The sequence below is a fragment of the Micromys minutus genome (assembly GCF_963924665.1).
Source record: "Micromys minutus genome assembly, chromosome: 10".
NCBI classification, from domain to species: Eukaryota; Metazoa; Chordata; class Mammalia; order Rodentia; family Muridae; genus Micromys; species Micromys minutus.
Genome location: NC_137979.1, coordinates 14,375,359 through 14,393,663, shown reverse-complemented (window position 1 = coordinate 14,393,663; position 18,305 = coordinate 14,375,359). Strand labels below are relative to the sequence as shown.

Here is an 18,305-nt window from a genome sequence, read left to right as displayed (position 1 = left end):
TCGTTTCCTACCACGAGGCCCCCGTGAGAGGCCAAACAGATGTGACTGCCTCAACTTTAGATTTTCAGCATTCAGAGCTCTAAATAAACTTTTCTTTATAACATACAGAGTCTCAGATATTTGCTATAGTTATGGAAGATGCTTAAGATCAGGGGAACTGGCTGATCTTCAGTTTTTCAGCTTTATACCATCTGTACCTACCCTGCTAACATTACTGGATGGTGAAAATACAGAAAGCTGCTCCATCTTGGGAAGTCCTACCACATAGCACAAATCTTCACCGATTCCCGCACATCTACTCTTATAGCTAGCTGATTCCCAATCTGAACTCCAGATTTGCTTTGTGCCTGCCTAGCATAACACTTGACTATTTTAGAAATCTCAGACTTAACATGATGTACTGTGTATCTTTCCTCCCAAACATCACAAGGCCATACTCAGCTGGTTTCACAGTTTACACAGCACCTTGCATGGAAATGCTTTGAAAACAACTACATTTTCCATGCTAGAAATTTAACCCAAGATCTGCTACATGCTAGATCACTGCTTTGCCATTAGCTACAATGCCAGTCCTGTAAAATATTCTGTGATGGGTGTGTGTGTGTGTGCACGCGCACGTGCGAGTGTGCCAACTTGACTATGTCTGGCATCCAAATATTTAACCAAACATTACTTTTTTATTTAAAATTTTATTACATCTCTCTCTCTCTCTCTCTCTCTCTCTCTCTCTCTCTCTCTCTCTCTCTCTCTCTTTCGTTCTTCCTTTCTTGAGTGTGTGTGCACTCATGTGGAGATTGGGGACAACTCTAGAGAGTTTCTTCTCTCCTTCCACCATGTGGGTCCTGGTTATTAAACGGAGGTAGTCAATCTTGGGAGCAATGACTTTACCCACTGTGACATCTTGTCAGCCCACTAGGAAGCTGTTTACAGAGTGAAATTAGGCAAGGCTTAGTAGCACACAACTTTGACCCAAAACACAGGAGGCAGAGGTAGGTGTGTCTCTGTGAGTTAGAGGCCAGCCTGGTCTATTTAGGTGATATTAACATTTACATCGATGGGCTTTTCATAAAGCTGATGACTCTCTGGAATGTGGGTGAACCTAATTCCATCAGCTTAATAGGAAAAAAATGGAGTTCCTTTAAGAGACAAGAAGGGACTTCTGATAGCCCTCCTTCCTCCATCCCCATACAGGAGAAGGGCAGCTGAGGCATACTTGCTGAGGATAAGAACTCATACTGCAGTCACATCTGGCCCCTGTGCCTTTCCTGATATCCACCCCAGCTCTATTAAGCCTCCCCTCTCCACCCAGTAATGCACTGCCACAAAAGTTCTGTTGGCTCTCCTAGAGAAGTGGAGTGGCACAGGCAATGACTTACTTTCTCCTGACTGTTCAACTCCTGGTATGGGATGTGGGCAGGCAGGTAGGTGTGCAGCAGAGCACAGAGGGCCAGGCCATCACTCCAGCTGCTGCTGAAATTGGTAATATCAATGTTCTGTGGAGAGAATAAATCCAGTGTTAACCCACACTGTACCATCAAGGACATGAGTCAGACAACATGCTGTAGGCATCTATCTTTGAATTTGGGTGACAAAACATAATGATTTATTTCCTTGGGGTGTGTTTAGCTTTGGTAACAGGAATGGTCTGTTGTGGTCCACATCCATTCATAGGCATTTGTGTAGGGGAAGATGAGACCATGAGGAATTTCTTACTTATTCCCTAGGGAGCCTTTAAGGCCCAATATAAGTCTTATTTCAAATTACTCCCCAGATAAGCTTTGTATATCCAGCATTTCCCAGACTTATTGGCCAAGGAAGAACAATCATCACAGTTACCACCATCATCATTCCCATTACCATGACTACCACCACCACCATCATTACCACCACCATCATCACCATCATGACCTTCACCGTTATTACCATCAATATCACCATAACATAAAACCCAACAACAGCAAACCAGACAAAACAGGAGCATGGAGCTCAAGCTACAATTGTTCCTGCTCTATAGTACCTTCCTTAACTAGAGCAGCTTCCCAGGGGTGAGAGAATTCTCAACAGTCTGTCTCCCAGCTATCACAGAGAGTAAGCAAGGATCACTCCTTCAGTGGGGAATGAGTCTTTCTCTTGTAGGACAAGCCATTGGCTGGGGTTGCTGCTTGGCACACAGTGATAAGCAGCAAGGCTATATTCCCAAAAGTTTAATTTTTGAAAGATGCCCAGGGGCTGAGGAGTTGGTACAATGAATGGGTAAGGGTTCTTGCAGTCAAACCTGACTTAAGTTCAGTCCCAAATAACAGCAATGAAGACAAGGGTTTGAAGTCTGAGATCCCAAATCAATGGCCTCAAGGGTAAAGGGGTGAGACACCAGGAACACAGCTCCAAATGATAAGAGTCAGGCTGAGTGTGTCCTGTTCTCTGTCTGAAGAAAAATATCTGGGATAAATTCTTTTCCTTCTGCTCTATTATGTCCCAACTGCTCTCAGTTCTTTGCTGTTCGTTTACTGTGGAAAGACTTGCTTCTAAAGGCATGGAAACAATTCTGCTGTAATAAGGTATTTCTCCTGAGCATCAGATTCAAAGGGAAAACCTCAACCCACCTGCATTCTCATCTGTGTGGCTATTTAAAATAAAAGGGCCAAAGCCATTCATATACTAAATCACTTCCTGTCCAAAACTGTAGCTTCATAGTTCAGACATTATTTTGTTTTATTGTTATTTTTTCTTTTCAGTTTTGTTATTTTATTTTATTTTTTAAAGAGCTTCTTAGGATAGAGATTTTACTCTCCTAAAGATTTTTCCCCAGAGAGAGATAGAGGCAACTGTGGCATAGTTTAAATCTTGGCCAGCAATAGGGTCACACAGACCCCAAAGCATTCATTACGTATAGGCTATTGCCAACGCTCTTGGTTACTCTCCAGAATTTGATGTTAAACTTACTGCTGAAGACACCACATACGTGAATCACAGAACTTAGAGAAATCAAGCTGACCCGCAACTGGAAGTGGCGAGGCCTGCTTTCAGAAGAGAAAAAACAAACACCATTCTCATCCAGTTGTGAACCGCACAAGCTACAATAAATGACTTGGCTGCTTGACAAGACACACCTGCTGCTTCAATAGTGGCAGAGATGTCATGGAAGTGACCAACCACCATCTGATTAGCTCTACAGCCCACTCCATAAGATGGAACCATACCTAGTCCTGTTTTAGGGACCAAGAACTTGAGGCTGGATAGGCAACAGGCCTTAGGGAACCCAACACCATTATTCTGCTAAATGGACACAGTATTAAAAACAATCCCTAATGGCATATTATTATATCCATGGGTCAGAGTCTCTCTCAATCCTCATCAGAGAAGCTCCCCATTGCAGGAGATGGCAATTAACAGAGACCTCAAGTGGCCACTGTGCAGAGAATAAGAAACTGTGGAGTGCTCAGTGCTAAACATATCATCTACCTCTAAGCTCAGGGATCCTCATAAAAGAAGGGGGTGGAAGAACTTTAAGAGTCAACGGTGGTTGATAACATTAAGAAAATAGTATTTCCCTGACAACAGTGCAGTTGCACATATGAACTCAGCGATTGTGAGTGTGTATAAGATCTTCTCACCATCCAGCCAAAAAAATTCCAGGATGGGGCGGGGATGGTCATGAAATCCCACCACTAGCTAAAGAGCTACCAGGACTGACTGCGGCTGGGAGAAGGAGAGTCAGTTTTCTTTACGGATGTGATCAGGGATGTGTTGATCGAACCAAGGCAGGCCCTGTCTCCAAGAGCAGCTGGGCAACACACATTGGACTCCATGGGGAGAGGAGGGAGGGAAAAGGAAAGGGGGAAGACGACAGAGAGAAAGAAAGAGTTAAGGGAGAGGGAAAGAGGAGGAGGGGGAGGGGGAAGAACAGGGACAAGGAGATCGGCTGTTTTTTGTTTGTTTGTTTTAATCAATTAAAGCATCATTGAGACAATGCCTCCATGACCCCACCAGTAGACCCATCTGTGGGGCATTATTTATTTATTCACATTAATGATTGATGTGGGAGGGCCCAGCTCAGTGTTGGTAGTGCCACCCCTGAGCAGGTAGGTAGCGCTGGATTATTTAAGAAAGCAGGCTAAGCAAACCGCGGGGCGTGAGCCATTAAGCAGTGATCCACTGCGGCCTCTGCTTCAGTTCCTGCTCTGACTTCCTTTGATGATGGGCTGTGATGTGGAAGCATAAACCAAATAAACCCTCTCCTCCCTGAGTTGCTTTTGGTCCTGACCTTTATCATAGCAATAGAAACACAGCGTGGAAAATCAATCTTGAAGGTGGGTCGGAGGGCTGAGAGGGTGGTTATGGGGTAAGTGTGAGAGGGTTTAAATGTTCAAAATGAATTGCATGAAACTGTACAAAACGCAGAGACTGTATTTACTTTTAAAATTTGATGTATTATGTGTACCATGTGCATGCCTGGTGCCTGGGGAGGCCGGAGAGGACATATGATCCCTGGAACTACAGTTACAGATGGTTGTAGGCCACCATGTGGGTGCTGAGAATCCAACCCAAGTCCTTTACAAGAGCAACAAGTGCTCTAAACTATTGAGCCACCTCTCCAGTCTACATATTAATGTTTCCAATCCTTATGTGGCTGTACCCATGTGAGCCTCCCCATGCTTGGGGATAGAGTCTGAAGACAGAAAGTAGGGCATCCTGACTGGTTTCTCTGAGGACCTCGAGTAGCTAGAGGGGCTGCCCTTTTCCCTCCGCTCTAAAGCCTCAACTAGCACTTGTCTTCATCTCCTTATGGGAAACCTGCCTTTTTATCATGATGAGAAATCTGCCTTCTGTTTCCTTGGACTTGAGGATAATAGGTAGCCTTAGGAATTGGGATGTTTGATCCCAGAGGTTAATATTGTACTGTAATGATGTCTGGCCTCAACACAAACAGAGAGAGGGAAAATTTAGCCAAAAGATAAAATCTTAAGTATCATCCTACAGCTGGACCTACTTTGTGAAAAGCACGGGAAGTGGTCTAAGTTCCGTATAGAAGGGTCAGTATGGCTGCTGGTAAAATTCCTTCCCTGGAGGAGCTATGAACAATGTCTACCTCTCTGCCAAAGATCTCACTGACAAACTAATGAGGTACAATTCCACCAACATACCAATGTTTATTATGAGGAACCGAAGAGTTTTTATTAGGCTTGTGTGAGGGGCTAGGGAGGGAACACGGGAGGCTTTAAAGGAGTCACACTGGGAGGTCTGCACTCAGTGGGGATGAAAACTCTTCTATGGCCACCTAGATGGAGCTCTCTTCCCTAAGTCCTTTCCTGTCCTTCCTGATCCATGTGCAATTAAGGGAGAACTGCATACACCTGGTTGGGATCTCCCACCCTTCCTTCTATATAGGGAAACTCTGCAGTGACCAGGCTGTGAGGCACAGCTGAGCTCATGGAGATGGTGGCAGTATGGCTCAGTGGATAGTCCTGTGAAACAGTGGCTCTCTACCAGGATCAGAGACACTAAAGAAAATAACAAAAGGAGACAAGCAAGCCCCACAGGGCACATGAGGATAGCTTCCTGTTATCTGTCCACTCTTGCATTTCTTACCCTTACTCAGCACTCCTCTAAGTAGAATGTTTGGAATTCTGGAGCTAGAGTTCATGCTCAATCATAGACTCTCACAACAAACAAACAAGCAGTGAGGATCCTTTTCTGAGGACCCCTGAAACAGCACTAGGTAACTAGTACACAATGGGCATGCCTACATGTCTCCTGTATTGATTCTGTCTTGCCTTATGGGGACTTCCAAACCTCCATTCTGTCCTTGTTACAGTCTTGACTTCCTAAAAGAATACAGCTTTTTCCTATTGCTCTCTTTTTCCCTTTAAAAATATTTCTAAAATTTCCCAACACAAAAGAACTTTGAATAGTACAGGAACCACAGACACCACAGAACCAAACACACCTGAAGAACCAACCCCAGACTCAACCACTTCACAGGACTAGAGGTATTTAAGGCAGACTGAGAAACAACCAAAACACAGACTGACTGACAGACTCCTGTCAAAAGACAGGGATGGAAACTTATCTTGTTATGTAAATATGTCATGTGTATTCATATGTGTTTATACGGAATTGTTTGCATATCTTCCTATGTTGGGACAACAAGAAACAGGGCTCAGTCTTGTCCCGCGCAACCGTCTCACCTGCAAGAACGACGCGGCACACGAAATAGAATCCTTCTGCGGTAAACTTTATTGCTCTGGAAAACCAGTACTTGCTTCACGTGACGAAAAAGACGGAGAAAACCAAGAAATCCAAGAAGACGAACAGGACGAACAAGCTCCACGAGACGGCCGAAAACCAACGAGAGAGAAAGAGAGGGGAAGAAGAAGGGAAGAGAGGAAGAAGAGAGAGAGAGCTATCCAGCTCGCCCCCTTATAAAGGGATCAGTCCTTGCCTTGGACGCGGAGCCCCCTGATTGGTTGAAACTCACCAGGCCCTAAGACGCCACGGAAGAGGCGGAACTCATGAAGCGGAAGTTACCCAGCCTGTGCGCACATGGCTTGTTTACTGCTAACTCCAGCCGGATATCAGCGCCATCTTGTAATGGCGAATGCGTGGGAATGTGTGGGAGGCGCCCCACAAGTCTGACCCCAGAATTTCTTCTAGATGATTGGACCAGTGACATTTTTTCTTTTTTTGAGACAGGGTTTCTCTATGTAGCTCTGGCTGTCCTGGAGCTCACTATAGACCAGGCTGGCTTCAAACTCTCAGAGATCCACCTGCCTCTGCCCCCTGAGTATTGTGACTGAAGGAGTACGTCACTTGGTGTACCTACCTTAAAGGTGTGTGTAAATGTGAATGTTGGGGGATATAATAAAAGGCCTAGCAAGTCTATACTTACAAAGTAAGGCATTCATTTTCCTTCTTGAACCAATTAAAATAGTATCTTTCATTCTACTAAATGTTTTATAATGTCTTAAAATGCTATTTGTTTATAGAAAACAACTTTTATTGGAGTCATAAGATAAAAGTTCTATTAGGCTATAAAATCTGATATTAGATACAGGGATTTTTAATAAGTCTCCTTTATTCAAACCTCTTTAAAATATTACTAATTTATTTCATTTGTATAATAGAAGTAATGAAAAATAATAGAACATAAAAAGGTTGCATGTCAGTTGGAATGATCTACATAAAGTACACTGTAGTACTGGACTAACTGTAATGGATTTATTTTTCAGAAACATTCTTAAGATTTAAATGTTTTTATTTTTTTATTTAAAAAAAAAAGAACTGCTTATGCCTTTATAAAATAGGATCTAACCAATAGTTTAACCTAAAGCTGCCAATATATATAAATCCTTAATATTTTTAAAGACTCTTTATATATGACTGTGTTTCTACATATGTGCTTATGTTTTTATGTTTACACAGTACCAAACTGGATTATAAGTAAATGGTCATATTAATTAAAACAACCAACTTGGCTCCCATTCCTTTTAGCACATAATGCAAGCCAGTTAGATAAGCACAAGTTAGATACGCTGGCTGACCCAGCTCTGATGTGCGGTGGAAGAACTGACTGGCTCACGATGTGATGGCTGTGGTTCAAGGGACTTGGCTCAGATGCACAGACAACTGCCTGCACCTGGAGATGATCCTATAGCTGTTGCTGGAGGCTGAGAATGGGGACGACTTAGCCCTGTGCGTTCAGCTTTCTTTCAGTAATGTGTTTTAAAAAGGATTTTATGTTTTATCAAAATAACTGCTCATAGATTCTACTAAGTGTGCTGTCAGCTTCTCGTTAATAGTCTTATACCAGGCTTATTAACATTTGTCCTTGTCAGCCTTTACCTAAGGGCTACATGACAGCTAAATTGTAAAAAAATGATTTATTCCTTAGTACTGGTGTAATGTCTTTTGGGTATTTATCCATCACACTTGGAGAGCCATATTAATGTGGACAGAGAACATTATTTTGGCACTTGCCCTATAATGTCACTGTGGTCCCAAGCATATTTCTCAAAGGGTCTTGCATCTCTGGGAGTCGCTTGTTCTCTCCATTCAGAGGCCATGACAATCTAGACGACAGACTCTCACCAGTGCACATCTACCAAGAGGAACGTCAACAGAGGCCTACATTCCGTTCCTTGTGCTTTCAAAGGAAGGCCCATCGTCAGTAGGGCCCTGACCCATCCCAGCAGATGGCAAACTGCTTTAACGAAAGATGAAAGGACCAGGGGTTCCTCCCAATTCTCAAGTAATCTTCTACGACCAGATTCTCAACTGTCTTTAACAGTTAAATAATAGTAATTTTTGAATACCTACATGGTCTTATTAAACACCCAGCAGGAGAATACAGGGAAAAATGATTGGCATAATAAAAAACAAAAAGGTAAACTGAACTTAAAAGCACAAGAAGCAATAATTCAGAGTTTTTCATAGACCTTCCCATTAAAACCTGTATATGTGATAGACAACTGTAGCCACCCAGCTATAATACAAAGGCAGACTGTATTTATGTAAGTCGGCTTAGGTACCCTTATGTAAATGTATCAGCAGGAGCAACCTTGTTCATGCTTTCATTTTTCTGTTTTCTTTGGATGCTCTTAGTTACATCTCAATGGTTACATCCGCACACTATGTTCCTTTGAGTCTATTCACTATCACATTCATGTTTGTTTTCAAGACAGGCTCTCACTATGTGGCTCTGGCTGGCCTCTAACTCATGAAAATCCACCTGTCTCTACTTCCCAAGTGCTGAGATTAAAGGCATGTACTACTATAGCTGGCACATTCATTCTTAAAATCATTTTTTCATCTCACCATATCCTAGTATATAACCATCAATGTTAAAAAAATTAATTTAAGAACAAGCTACAAAGGATGTCTTCCTTGGACAAACATGGCATGGCTCTCCTGGTCCTTGTCCTTTGTGAGATCATGGGCTGGCATAGACAACCTGTTGAAGGCCAGCCTGGTCTACAGAGCGACTTCCAAGACAGCCAGGGCTACACAGAAAGAGACACTGTTCTCAAAAAAAAACAAGAACAAAACCAAAAATAAAACATTAAGTTTTTATCCTATTATTTTATGTATATGAATGTTTTGCCTGCATGTATTTATGTGTGCTGAATACATGACTGGTGCCCTAGAAGGCTAGAAGACAGTTTTGAATCCCCTAGGACAGGAGTTACACATGGTTACAGGCGGTTATTTGGATGTTGGGAATTAAACCCAGGTCTTCTGCAACAGCAACTCTCTAGCCCCTACTTAACCTTTCTTTTTGTTTTTATTTCTTCAAGACAGAGTTTCTCTGTGTAGCCCTGGCTGTCCTAGAACTCCCTCTGTAGACCTGCCACTGCCCCTGGAGTGCTGGGATTAAAAGTGTGTGCCACCACCACTGCCCCCCCCCCCCGTCTGTTTCAAGCTTTTAAAACTTGCTGTATCTACTTTCCAAAGCACAAGAGCACACAGATGCCTGAGATCACATCTCCAAACTCATGTCTATATGCCTATGACTTGAAGGACGGGAAGCCAGGCTTTTTTTTTTTTTCAGGAGACTTCTTGCTTATTGTTTATGACCCTGGCATTAGAGTAAATGGAGACCCCACACTGGGAAACAGTCCTCCCACAGGTAGCTCTGATGAGGGCTGCTTGAATTTCAGGCTCCAAAAATGATGCTATGGCGAGGGTAGTGGCATATCTGAATCTCTGATGTACCTACCGGCCATTGAACACATTCTTCTTTGCTTGACAGAACAGTATATAGTAAGTAGTGCCACAGTGTCACGCCCATTTTATACACACAAGAGCTGCAGCACAAAGAAACACTGCTAGTGCTAGAGCCAACTCAGAGTCCACATCCATGGGACGCTGAAATTCAGGTGTTATTTGCTATGGACATATGCAAAATGGCAGTGGGCCAGGGCATGGGCAAGACGACCTCTGCAGGGACTCAGTAACAACACAGAAAGCAAATGCAGCAGTTTGCTCTGTCACGTGTGGGAGGAAGGTGAACAACAGGTGGGGTGGGAGAGTCTAGCCTGAGCTTTTAATCTCTTACCCTGTGAGTTAAAGAACCAAGAACCAGAAACAGGCTGGTGGGGTGGAGTATGCTGGTCTGGCCCAGGTGGAACTGATCTGTCTGAGGAACATGGGTCCAAAGAGACCCAGTATCCCTCTGTCCTGCCTTCCTTTCTTCCCAAATTTATACCTACATGTTAATAAACTTGGTACATCTTTCTCTTCCCAAAAATGTTGCAATATTTAGTCACATGTATTTTATGCTATATGTAATTCTGTGATATAAGAAGTAGATTGTAATAGTCAACTTTCAATATGGAGTATGTTTAAGACATCAGTCACAGATAAACAGGAAGCCCAGCCCCCTCCCTCCCCTCAATGGTGGCTGGTACTGGCTTGTCTCAGGCACTCAGCTATGTGTAGCTGAGCCCACGATCAGAGAAGGAGGCTGCCTCAAGCCCCAAATATTCATTAGACAGGGGCTGTGTTCTAAAACAGTGGGACTTTGGGAAGGGAAAAGTCCTGCACTATGAGAGAAGAGGACAGGAATTTCTCCAAATTTGGGGACTTTAGAAACTAGTGTTGCATCGAACCAGACATTTTTGCGCTTTCTCTTTGCTGGCGTCCCTTTGTGAAGAACTGTATATTAAAAACTTCGTTTCCATTGGTCTCTTCAGTTTATTATTATTTTATTTCCAACAGTGAACAAAGGTCCTTGGTTTAAATAAAACACTTAAACTAGACCCCAGCAGGCAAGAATGAGCTAAAAACAGACAATCACTCAGGGGCATCCTAGAAAAATGAGGCAGCCTCCACTGCTTTCAGATCTGTAGAGAAGCACCCTGAAGTGGTGGATGTTAGTCCATGTTTACATGGTTCTCTTTCCTTGTTTCTACCTTACACAGCCATTAGTCTGCCAGTGAGGCTCTTGCTCTGTTTTGTAGAGTAGAGGCTGCTCTGAACAAAAAAAAATGAGTTAATTCTATAATTACATATGTTGTAATTGTGTCTCTGAAAGACAACAATATGAAACTTCATCTTTCTTTATTGGCACAATCTTCAGAAGCATTCTGAGAAAACAAATGCAGCTCAAAGTCATTCAAATACTAGGTTAATGAATCCCAATTAAGAACAGCTCTTGACCTATGACTATGAATGAGTAATACGTTAGGACTAGAAGCTCATGAACATCCCCCCCCCCCCAGGGGAAAAATGTCAAAGAAAATCACCTATCCTCTTAGGAGAGCAGAGGTGCAGATGGGTACAAATAGAGAAGACCTTCCTTAAGGGATGAGGCATATTTTGCTTTATGGATTGACTGATTAGCTGATTGATTGCTCTGGAGATTGAACTCAGAGTTGGGGTGGTTCAGCGATAAATGACTTGCCTCTCATGCATGAGTCCCCAGGTTCTGGCCCCAGTGTTGCACCCCTTTCGAAAAATAATAAAAAATATAGTAATAAAAGAGAAGAAAAAACCAAACCTTAAATATTTTAACGCAGTCACATATCAGTAGCACTAAGTGCACATGGGAACTATACAAGGTGGTGAAGTGTCCCTACCTTTTATAATGAGGGCTTGTTTTAGTCAGGAAGTCAAATCCAACATCTGGAAAAAGTTGTGCTTACATATAAACGGTTCCCCATGTTTAAGACTTCTTATTGTCTGGTACTGGCAGAGATGGAGGTAAAGCAGCTATGGTGTGTATTATTATTTATACCCACGCCAGGACCATCAAACTGTCAAATTAAAACCTCGTCCTTTTTATTACCATGAGAGCTTTGGTCCTTCTTCCCTGAATGCTATCTGGAATGGTCCTAGCTTTTAGGAGTTTAAGAGAACTAAGAAAGTGAGATTTTTTTTTTTTTTTTGGTTGTTATATTATTTTGTGTTTTTCTTTCTTCAGTTCTGGATATTGAACCCAGGACCTTGTGCATGATAGGCAAATGCTCTACCACTGAGTTATACCCCAAGTCCTGACATGGGCTCTCACTCCATTTGAATACTAAGAGCATGAACATATTAGCTAAACTGCTGAAAAGGAGTATGACACTTAACAAGAGATGACACCAACCTGTGAAGAATCAGACACACTTCAAGGTTTGCTTTCCGTAATTACTGGAGAAGTGGCTTCACTACCAATCACTGAGGCATGTGTCTGTGAATGAGGTAGCTCTTGGTAAGGTATACCATGGTTTGTTTATGTTCATGATTTTTTCTTTATATAAATGAGGACAAATCAACACAGGTGAACTGATGAATGCTTTGTCAGATGTTTCCCCCCTTTGTTGGAAGAGCCACAGTGCTTCCATTACTGTCCCCTATGACCGCATCTACGGACTGTGAGCTGTAGATCTCAGAGAGGCCTGGGGGGGGGGGGCAGAGGACAGGAATAGGTTGTCCTCACTGAGAAGGAAGAAAAGGGAGTAAAATAGCTGGGTGCCTTGGCTATTTTTCTATTGCTGTAATAAACATGGCCAAGGCAATTTATAAAAGAAAGCACTTGATTGGGCTTATGGTTTTAGAGGGTTAGAGTCTGTGGTGGTGGAGCAACCGAACAGCTGAGAGCTCACATCTTGATCCACAATCTAGCATGGGAAATAACTCTTTGGAAAGCCTATCTCCAGTGACACACCTCTTCCAACAAGGCCACATGTCCGAATCCTTCTCAAACAGTTCCACTAACTGGGAACTGAACACTCAGACAAGAGCCTATGGGGGCCATTCTCATTCAAACTACCCTCTGGGCTTCCTGAAGCTGTCTCCGTTTTTAATTTTTGAACAAGGAGATAGGTAGTCCTGTCTAGTATGAAACTTCCTATGATTACCAGGCTAGCCCATAGCTCATAGAGGTCCACCTGCCTCTGACTCCCAAGAGCTTTTGTGTGTGTGTGCTGCTTTGCTTTGTTTTTGAGACAGGGTTTTTCTGTGTAGCCTTGGCTATCCTGAAACTTGCTCTGTGGGCCTCTAACAGAAATCCACCTGCCTCTGCCTCCTGAGTGGTGGAATTAAAGGTGTGTATTGCTATCACCTGGCTTCCAAGTGCTTTTTTATGAAAGGAAATCTCAGATGTAAGAGCTACCATTCCAAAGTAGACTACTTTTCTAGGAATTCCTTAAAAAAAAAATGTAAGATACAGAATTGTTCTCAGTGAAACAAAAATGTGAGAGAAATGGATACATGAACCACACACAAGAGGCTTAGACCCTAACTCTGCTGAATAGTGAAGGCTGCCCTTGGAACATCTGAGTGTGGTCACAGTTCCACGAGGTAAATCCAGGCAAGACTCTTAACATGGTGGGATAGAAAGCAAAGCAAAACCCTACCACCAAGACTGTGTGTTTCAAGAAGATTGATTGTCTTACTTGCTTTGTGTTGCCTAGAAACAGTAACATCTGGTGGAAACATTAGCCACAGGGGAAAGAAGCTACAGAACTTGACTGAAATGCGCCCTGAGCTCAATTCCACTGAAGACACAGCTGGGTTTGGCAGTGACCTTTTCTCCCACCACTCCATCTTTTCGAAGGAGCCCGAAGCTTCTCCTGTAGATTCCTTTGTAGAGACTGTGTGTGCCATTAAGTGCTGAAGCTGAAAAGCAGATCAAAAGAGCAGAGCAGAGCTTCTGGGAAAGAGGCAGGAGGCAGCTTAGACACACTGTACACTCATTCCTCAGGAGCCAGTTGTCTGAGGCACAGTGATCTAAATGTCCTCAGTCCTGGGATGTTCCAGGCAGATAGGACTTTACTGTCATGACCCCAATATTGGACTGAGTTATTTTATTTTTGGGGTTTGTAAAAGTGGCAATTTACAGATGTAGAGAATAAAATTTGTTCATTCCTGTTGAATGGTAGTGGCATAAGCCTTTGATCCTAGTACTCAGCACAAAGAGGCAGAACTCTGTGAGTTCGAGGCCAGTCTGATCTACACAGTAAGCGCCAGAAAAGCCAGGGCTCTGAGAAACCCTGACTCACCCCCCCAAAAAAAGTTCACTCCTCCCTAAGGCTGAGCATACATAATAATAGTTTAGGGAGGACCAAACTTAATTTGAAGGTGTACAAAGATGGTGTAAGCACAATGGCCGGGTTCCAGTGAAGCAGAAAGAAATATGGCCTATAGTATCTGCCCTGCATTCGTGTCAGCAAGCCAGTCCTTGCTTCTGAGAAATGACTGTACTTATTCAGTTCTACCTTTTCTGCTTCAATCTTGTGTTATCTGGAGAAGCTAGAATGACCCTGCCCTGCACATCTGTGGCATTGCCTTCACTGTGGACCACAGACATCTGTAAGCAGACTTTGGGGTCTCCTCTCTGCACAGCTCTCTCCTTTTGGCTGGTCTTTCCCACACAATGAGCTGCCAAAACTGTTGTGTTTGGCTCCTATGCCGCCAGCTCTCGATGCTACAGTGTGAAAACTGGCCAGGCAGACAGGACTGTCTTTTCTCTTGTTGCTTAGCAGTAAGCTATCAGTGGATAAATTAGAAACATTTTTTTTTCAACACATTAGAAGAAAACCATTAGCTTCACAATCTCAGGGAAGTAAACCATTAAAAGCACAAACTTGATCAGGCAGCGGTAGTGCATGCCTTTAATCCCAGCACTCAGGAGGTGGACTCAGGCAGATTTCTGTGAGTTCAAGGTGAGTCTGGTCTACTCGATGAGTTCCAGGACACCCAGAGCTACAGAGAAACCTTGTCTCAAAACAACAACAAACACACAACACTGAAATGTATAAAAGGCCTGAGAAGTCTGACTATATAATTTTCTGTATGACAAAAATTAAAAACAAATATATGCAGCAAATGAGAACAACTAGGATACATATCCTTATAAGTGATAGATTGAGCAAGAATTGGCAGAATGAACCAATGACACCCCAAAGAGACCCTGCCGCCTAAAACAGGAAGTGATGTTCTGTCTCATGAGGGATGAAGACGCTTCTCCTCAGGCATGCTTACGTGAAGCTCAGTGTCACTTTCTTTGGGTCTAGAACAGACTTAAGTAATTGGTTTGCATATGCAGGAAGTGGCTGCTGGGAATTCCCAGGCAGGACATAAAAATAATTTTGAAGTTTCTACCCAACACTCATGGAAATCTCTATCTGGACCTCCAAGGTGTGGGGAACTCTATGGAGGAGCCCAGCACACTGGAGCCGGTCATGTGAGATTCCAGATATTGTGAGGCAAAGAAATCAAGTCTAAATTGTGGGTTTGCTGGGAAAAAAATATCAATTTGTTGTTATTCTAATCCATTAAATTTTAGGTGGTTTGTTATTTAGTAATAGATGACCAGAGCACTTCCACTATTCCTCCTTCATATTTGATACAACTTAGAAACATCTGGAAAGAGAATCTCAGTAAGAGATTATCCACACAGGGCTGGCTTGTGGGCTCCTCTGTGAGAAGATCTATCCCACAGGGATGGCATCCAGGCAAGGACTCCTAAGGAGAAGAGGAATCAAGCTGAGCATAGGCAAGTAAATAAGTGGGTGTGTATGCATTACCATTTGTTCCTGGCAGTGGTGGGTATGACTGGCTCCCTGAGTCTGCTGCCCTGACCAATCACATGTAAAAACCCAAGGCTGATGCTGGGAGTCATCCCTGAATGCTTTCCCACCTTACCGATGAAGGGATTCACAGTTAAACTCAGAGCTCACATATAACTAACTAGTCTTACTAGTCAGTTTGCTCTGGGGATCCCTGATTTTCAGCTTCTGAGGCTAGACTTGCAGGCAGGACACTTCTCCTACCCAGAATTTACATGGTTTTCGAGGATCCAAACTCTAGTCATCAAACTTGCAAAGCACTTGATCTGACCACTGAGCCATCTCCCCAGCCCCATGGTGTAGCTCCAATCCAGTATGGAAAGTCCTCTCTCATCATGTGTGTCTGAGTGTGTGAAAGGCAGAGGGCCTGTGAGAATCAGTGCTCTCCTTCAATCACGTGCACACCAGGGAATGAACTCAGGACACCAGGCTTGATGGCCTTTACCCACTAAGCCATTTTGCCAGCTTGTTTTAGCTACCCTCTACCCCCCCACCCCACCCCCGATAACTTTTAAAAAATTATTTTGTTAAATTTGAGGAGAAAGAAATTATATTGTGGTTTTAATGAGAATTATATTAAGTTTAGAGACCTGGACAAGTTCACTGTTAAAACAACTCCTCTCAGTCTTTGTTTCCATTGAAAGAACAGAGAGGAGTTGAGGCCTGGAAGAGCTGACCATCAAGTTAGTTAGTGAGTCTAGGAAGGGTTGTGTGTTGTTTACAGGGCAGGAATAAAGGGGTGGTGGAGAAGGAACACTCCACTGGGGACACTTTGTCACTAGAGATGTTTAGGGAGATACTGCAACTATTCTTGAGATGGCAGAAGTGCCTCAGTGGTTGGCTCAAAATTATTAATTTTAGATGTCAATTTCTGGAAGTTTGCCAATGAAACCAATGAGCATTGCTTCTGAGAGTTCCTGGTGTTTCAGTGAAGACTTGTCTGTGACTGGAGATCTTCCTCATCACAGGCTGATACCACCTGATTCACTGGAGAACTGACTAAGGGAAAACAGGCCAGAGAAAAGATCAGTGTCCACCTGATCCCATCTGGGCTCTGAGGCACGGGAACCTTTTCCTTTCTATTTTTTTTCTGTGGGGTGTTCAGTAAACCTGCCCCCATGGATGCTACCACGTGTGTGCTTGCACACCAGCACTTCTAGAATTGTGATCCAGATAAGCCATGGCTTAAAAATAACACTGCAGGGGGCATTCTGCTACACAAAGGGATCAACACAGGACTCCAGTGTTCTTACTTCTCCCTCAGGTTTCTCCGTTTTATTGAAAAACAGCAGACTCCACCCACATTTCCTTCATGAGGTTCTCTGGACTCCTCAGTTTCGCACAAGCCCAGCATCAATGTAAACCCTAGGCTCTGCTGTCCAGTAATTCCAGACTCAAGGAGATGGTATAGACACACGCCTGAGCTGCCTCTCCCTGTGGTAGCTTCAATAGGGATGGCCTCTGCACAGCCAACCCTGGTGAAGAAAGAGGACAGGTCTTGACTCAGTGGTGGCCTCTCCTATGGCATCCTAATTATTCTCTACAAGGACTCCTCAGGCTAGACCATGACCTATGCCTCTGGAGAAGCCTGGAATTTTCTTTCCCCAAATTTCTTTCCTCTACTACTGTAAGGATTAATTTCATTCCGATGGAAGCACATCTCCAGGCAAATGGGAGAGGGGTTTTCTAGAGCAGGCTTACTGAGGTGGGGGGACAATGTTAAATCTGAGCATCATTTCCTAGTCTGGGGTCCTGGATTGAATGAAATAGAGAAAGAGAGCTAACAGCAACATTCATTCCTGCTTCCTGACGCTGGAGTCAATGTGAGCAGCTGCTTCAGGTTCCTGCTGCCCTGACTGTGACATCGTGACAGACTGTGCCTTCCAAGTGTGAGGCCACAGTAATCCTTCCTTCATTTATCTCGGTTGTCTTGTAAAGGGAGCGACAGGAAGCTAATATGGCCACCTTTCTATTAGCTTTATGTTTCTTCAGTTACCCTTTCTGTAAAGCACATGGTCATCTGTCAGCTGCACTGGTGTCCATCGTCCAGGCTCAGGCATCCTACAACTCCTCAGTCCCTTCTACCTGAGGCTTATCTACATCCACTAATTCACTCACAGCATTAACCATCTTTATTAACGATCCAACTCTGCAGGTTGGGAGAAGTCACTGGACAGCATTCATGGTATGACATAACACCCAAGGAAACAATTTTTAGGAAAGGTTCATTTGTGCTCACAGTATGGCCCATTGTTTGTCCCCGCAGCAAGGATGCAACAGAGGGAAAGCTACTAATTTCTTGGAAGTCAGGATGAAAAGGGGAGTCAAAAGTAAGAACAAGGCACACCCTTCAGGGATAGAGAGATGGCTCAGCAGTTAAGAGCACCATCTGCTCTCCCAGAGCAGCCAGGTTCAATTCCTAGCACCCACATGGCAGCTTCTGACCCCTTCACACAGTCTTATATGCAGGCAGAACACCAAAGAGCAAGAAATAAGAACAAATTGTATATATAAAAAGATACACCTTTCAAAGGCCTACCTCCATGACTGACTCCTTCCATTAGGCCCCACCTCCTAATACCCATTAAGCTATGAGCTTGACCGTACATCTCTAATTTAATCACCACTTAATAGCACTACTAGCTGGGCCCAAGTCATTAATACTTGAGCCACTGGGGATATTTTATATGCAAACCACCCAGGGTGGAATCTGCCCTGTGGCTCTTTTATCTGTAGCTATAACCCACTGCT

The 18,305-nt window shown here is 43.5% G+C and overlaps 1 protein-coding gene across 6 annotated transcripts in view; it reads right to left on the bottom strand.

Annotated features, from left to right (window-relative positions):
* Positions 1 to 18,305, bottom strand: part of SPECC1 (sperm antigen with calponin homology and coiled-coil domains 1) — a gene marked incomplete at both ends in the record, with an annotated part of 178,738 nt that overhangs the window by 13,673 nt on the left and 146,760 nt on the right. For 5 of the 6 annotated variants that reach the window (XM_080924202.1, XM_080924204.1, XM_080924201.1 and 2 more), the window contains one exon: positions 1,377 to 1,493. The exons of the other annotated variant lie outside the window; for it this stretch is intronic. In XM_080924202.1, the coding sequence (XP_080780328.1) occupies positions 1,377 to 1,493 (117 nt within the window). The remainder of the gene's footprint in view (positions 1 to 1,376; positions 1,494 to 18,305) is intronic. 6 annotated transcript variants of the gene reach the window in all.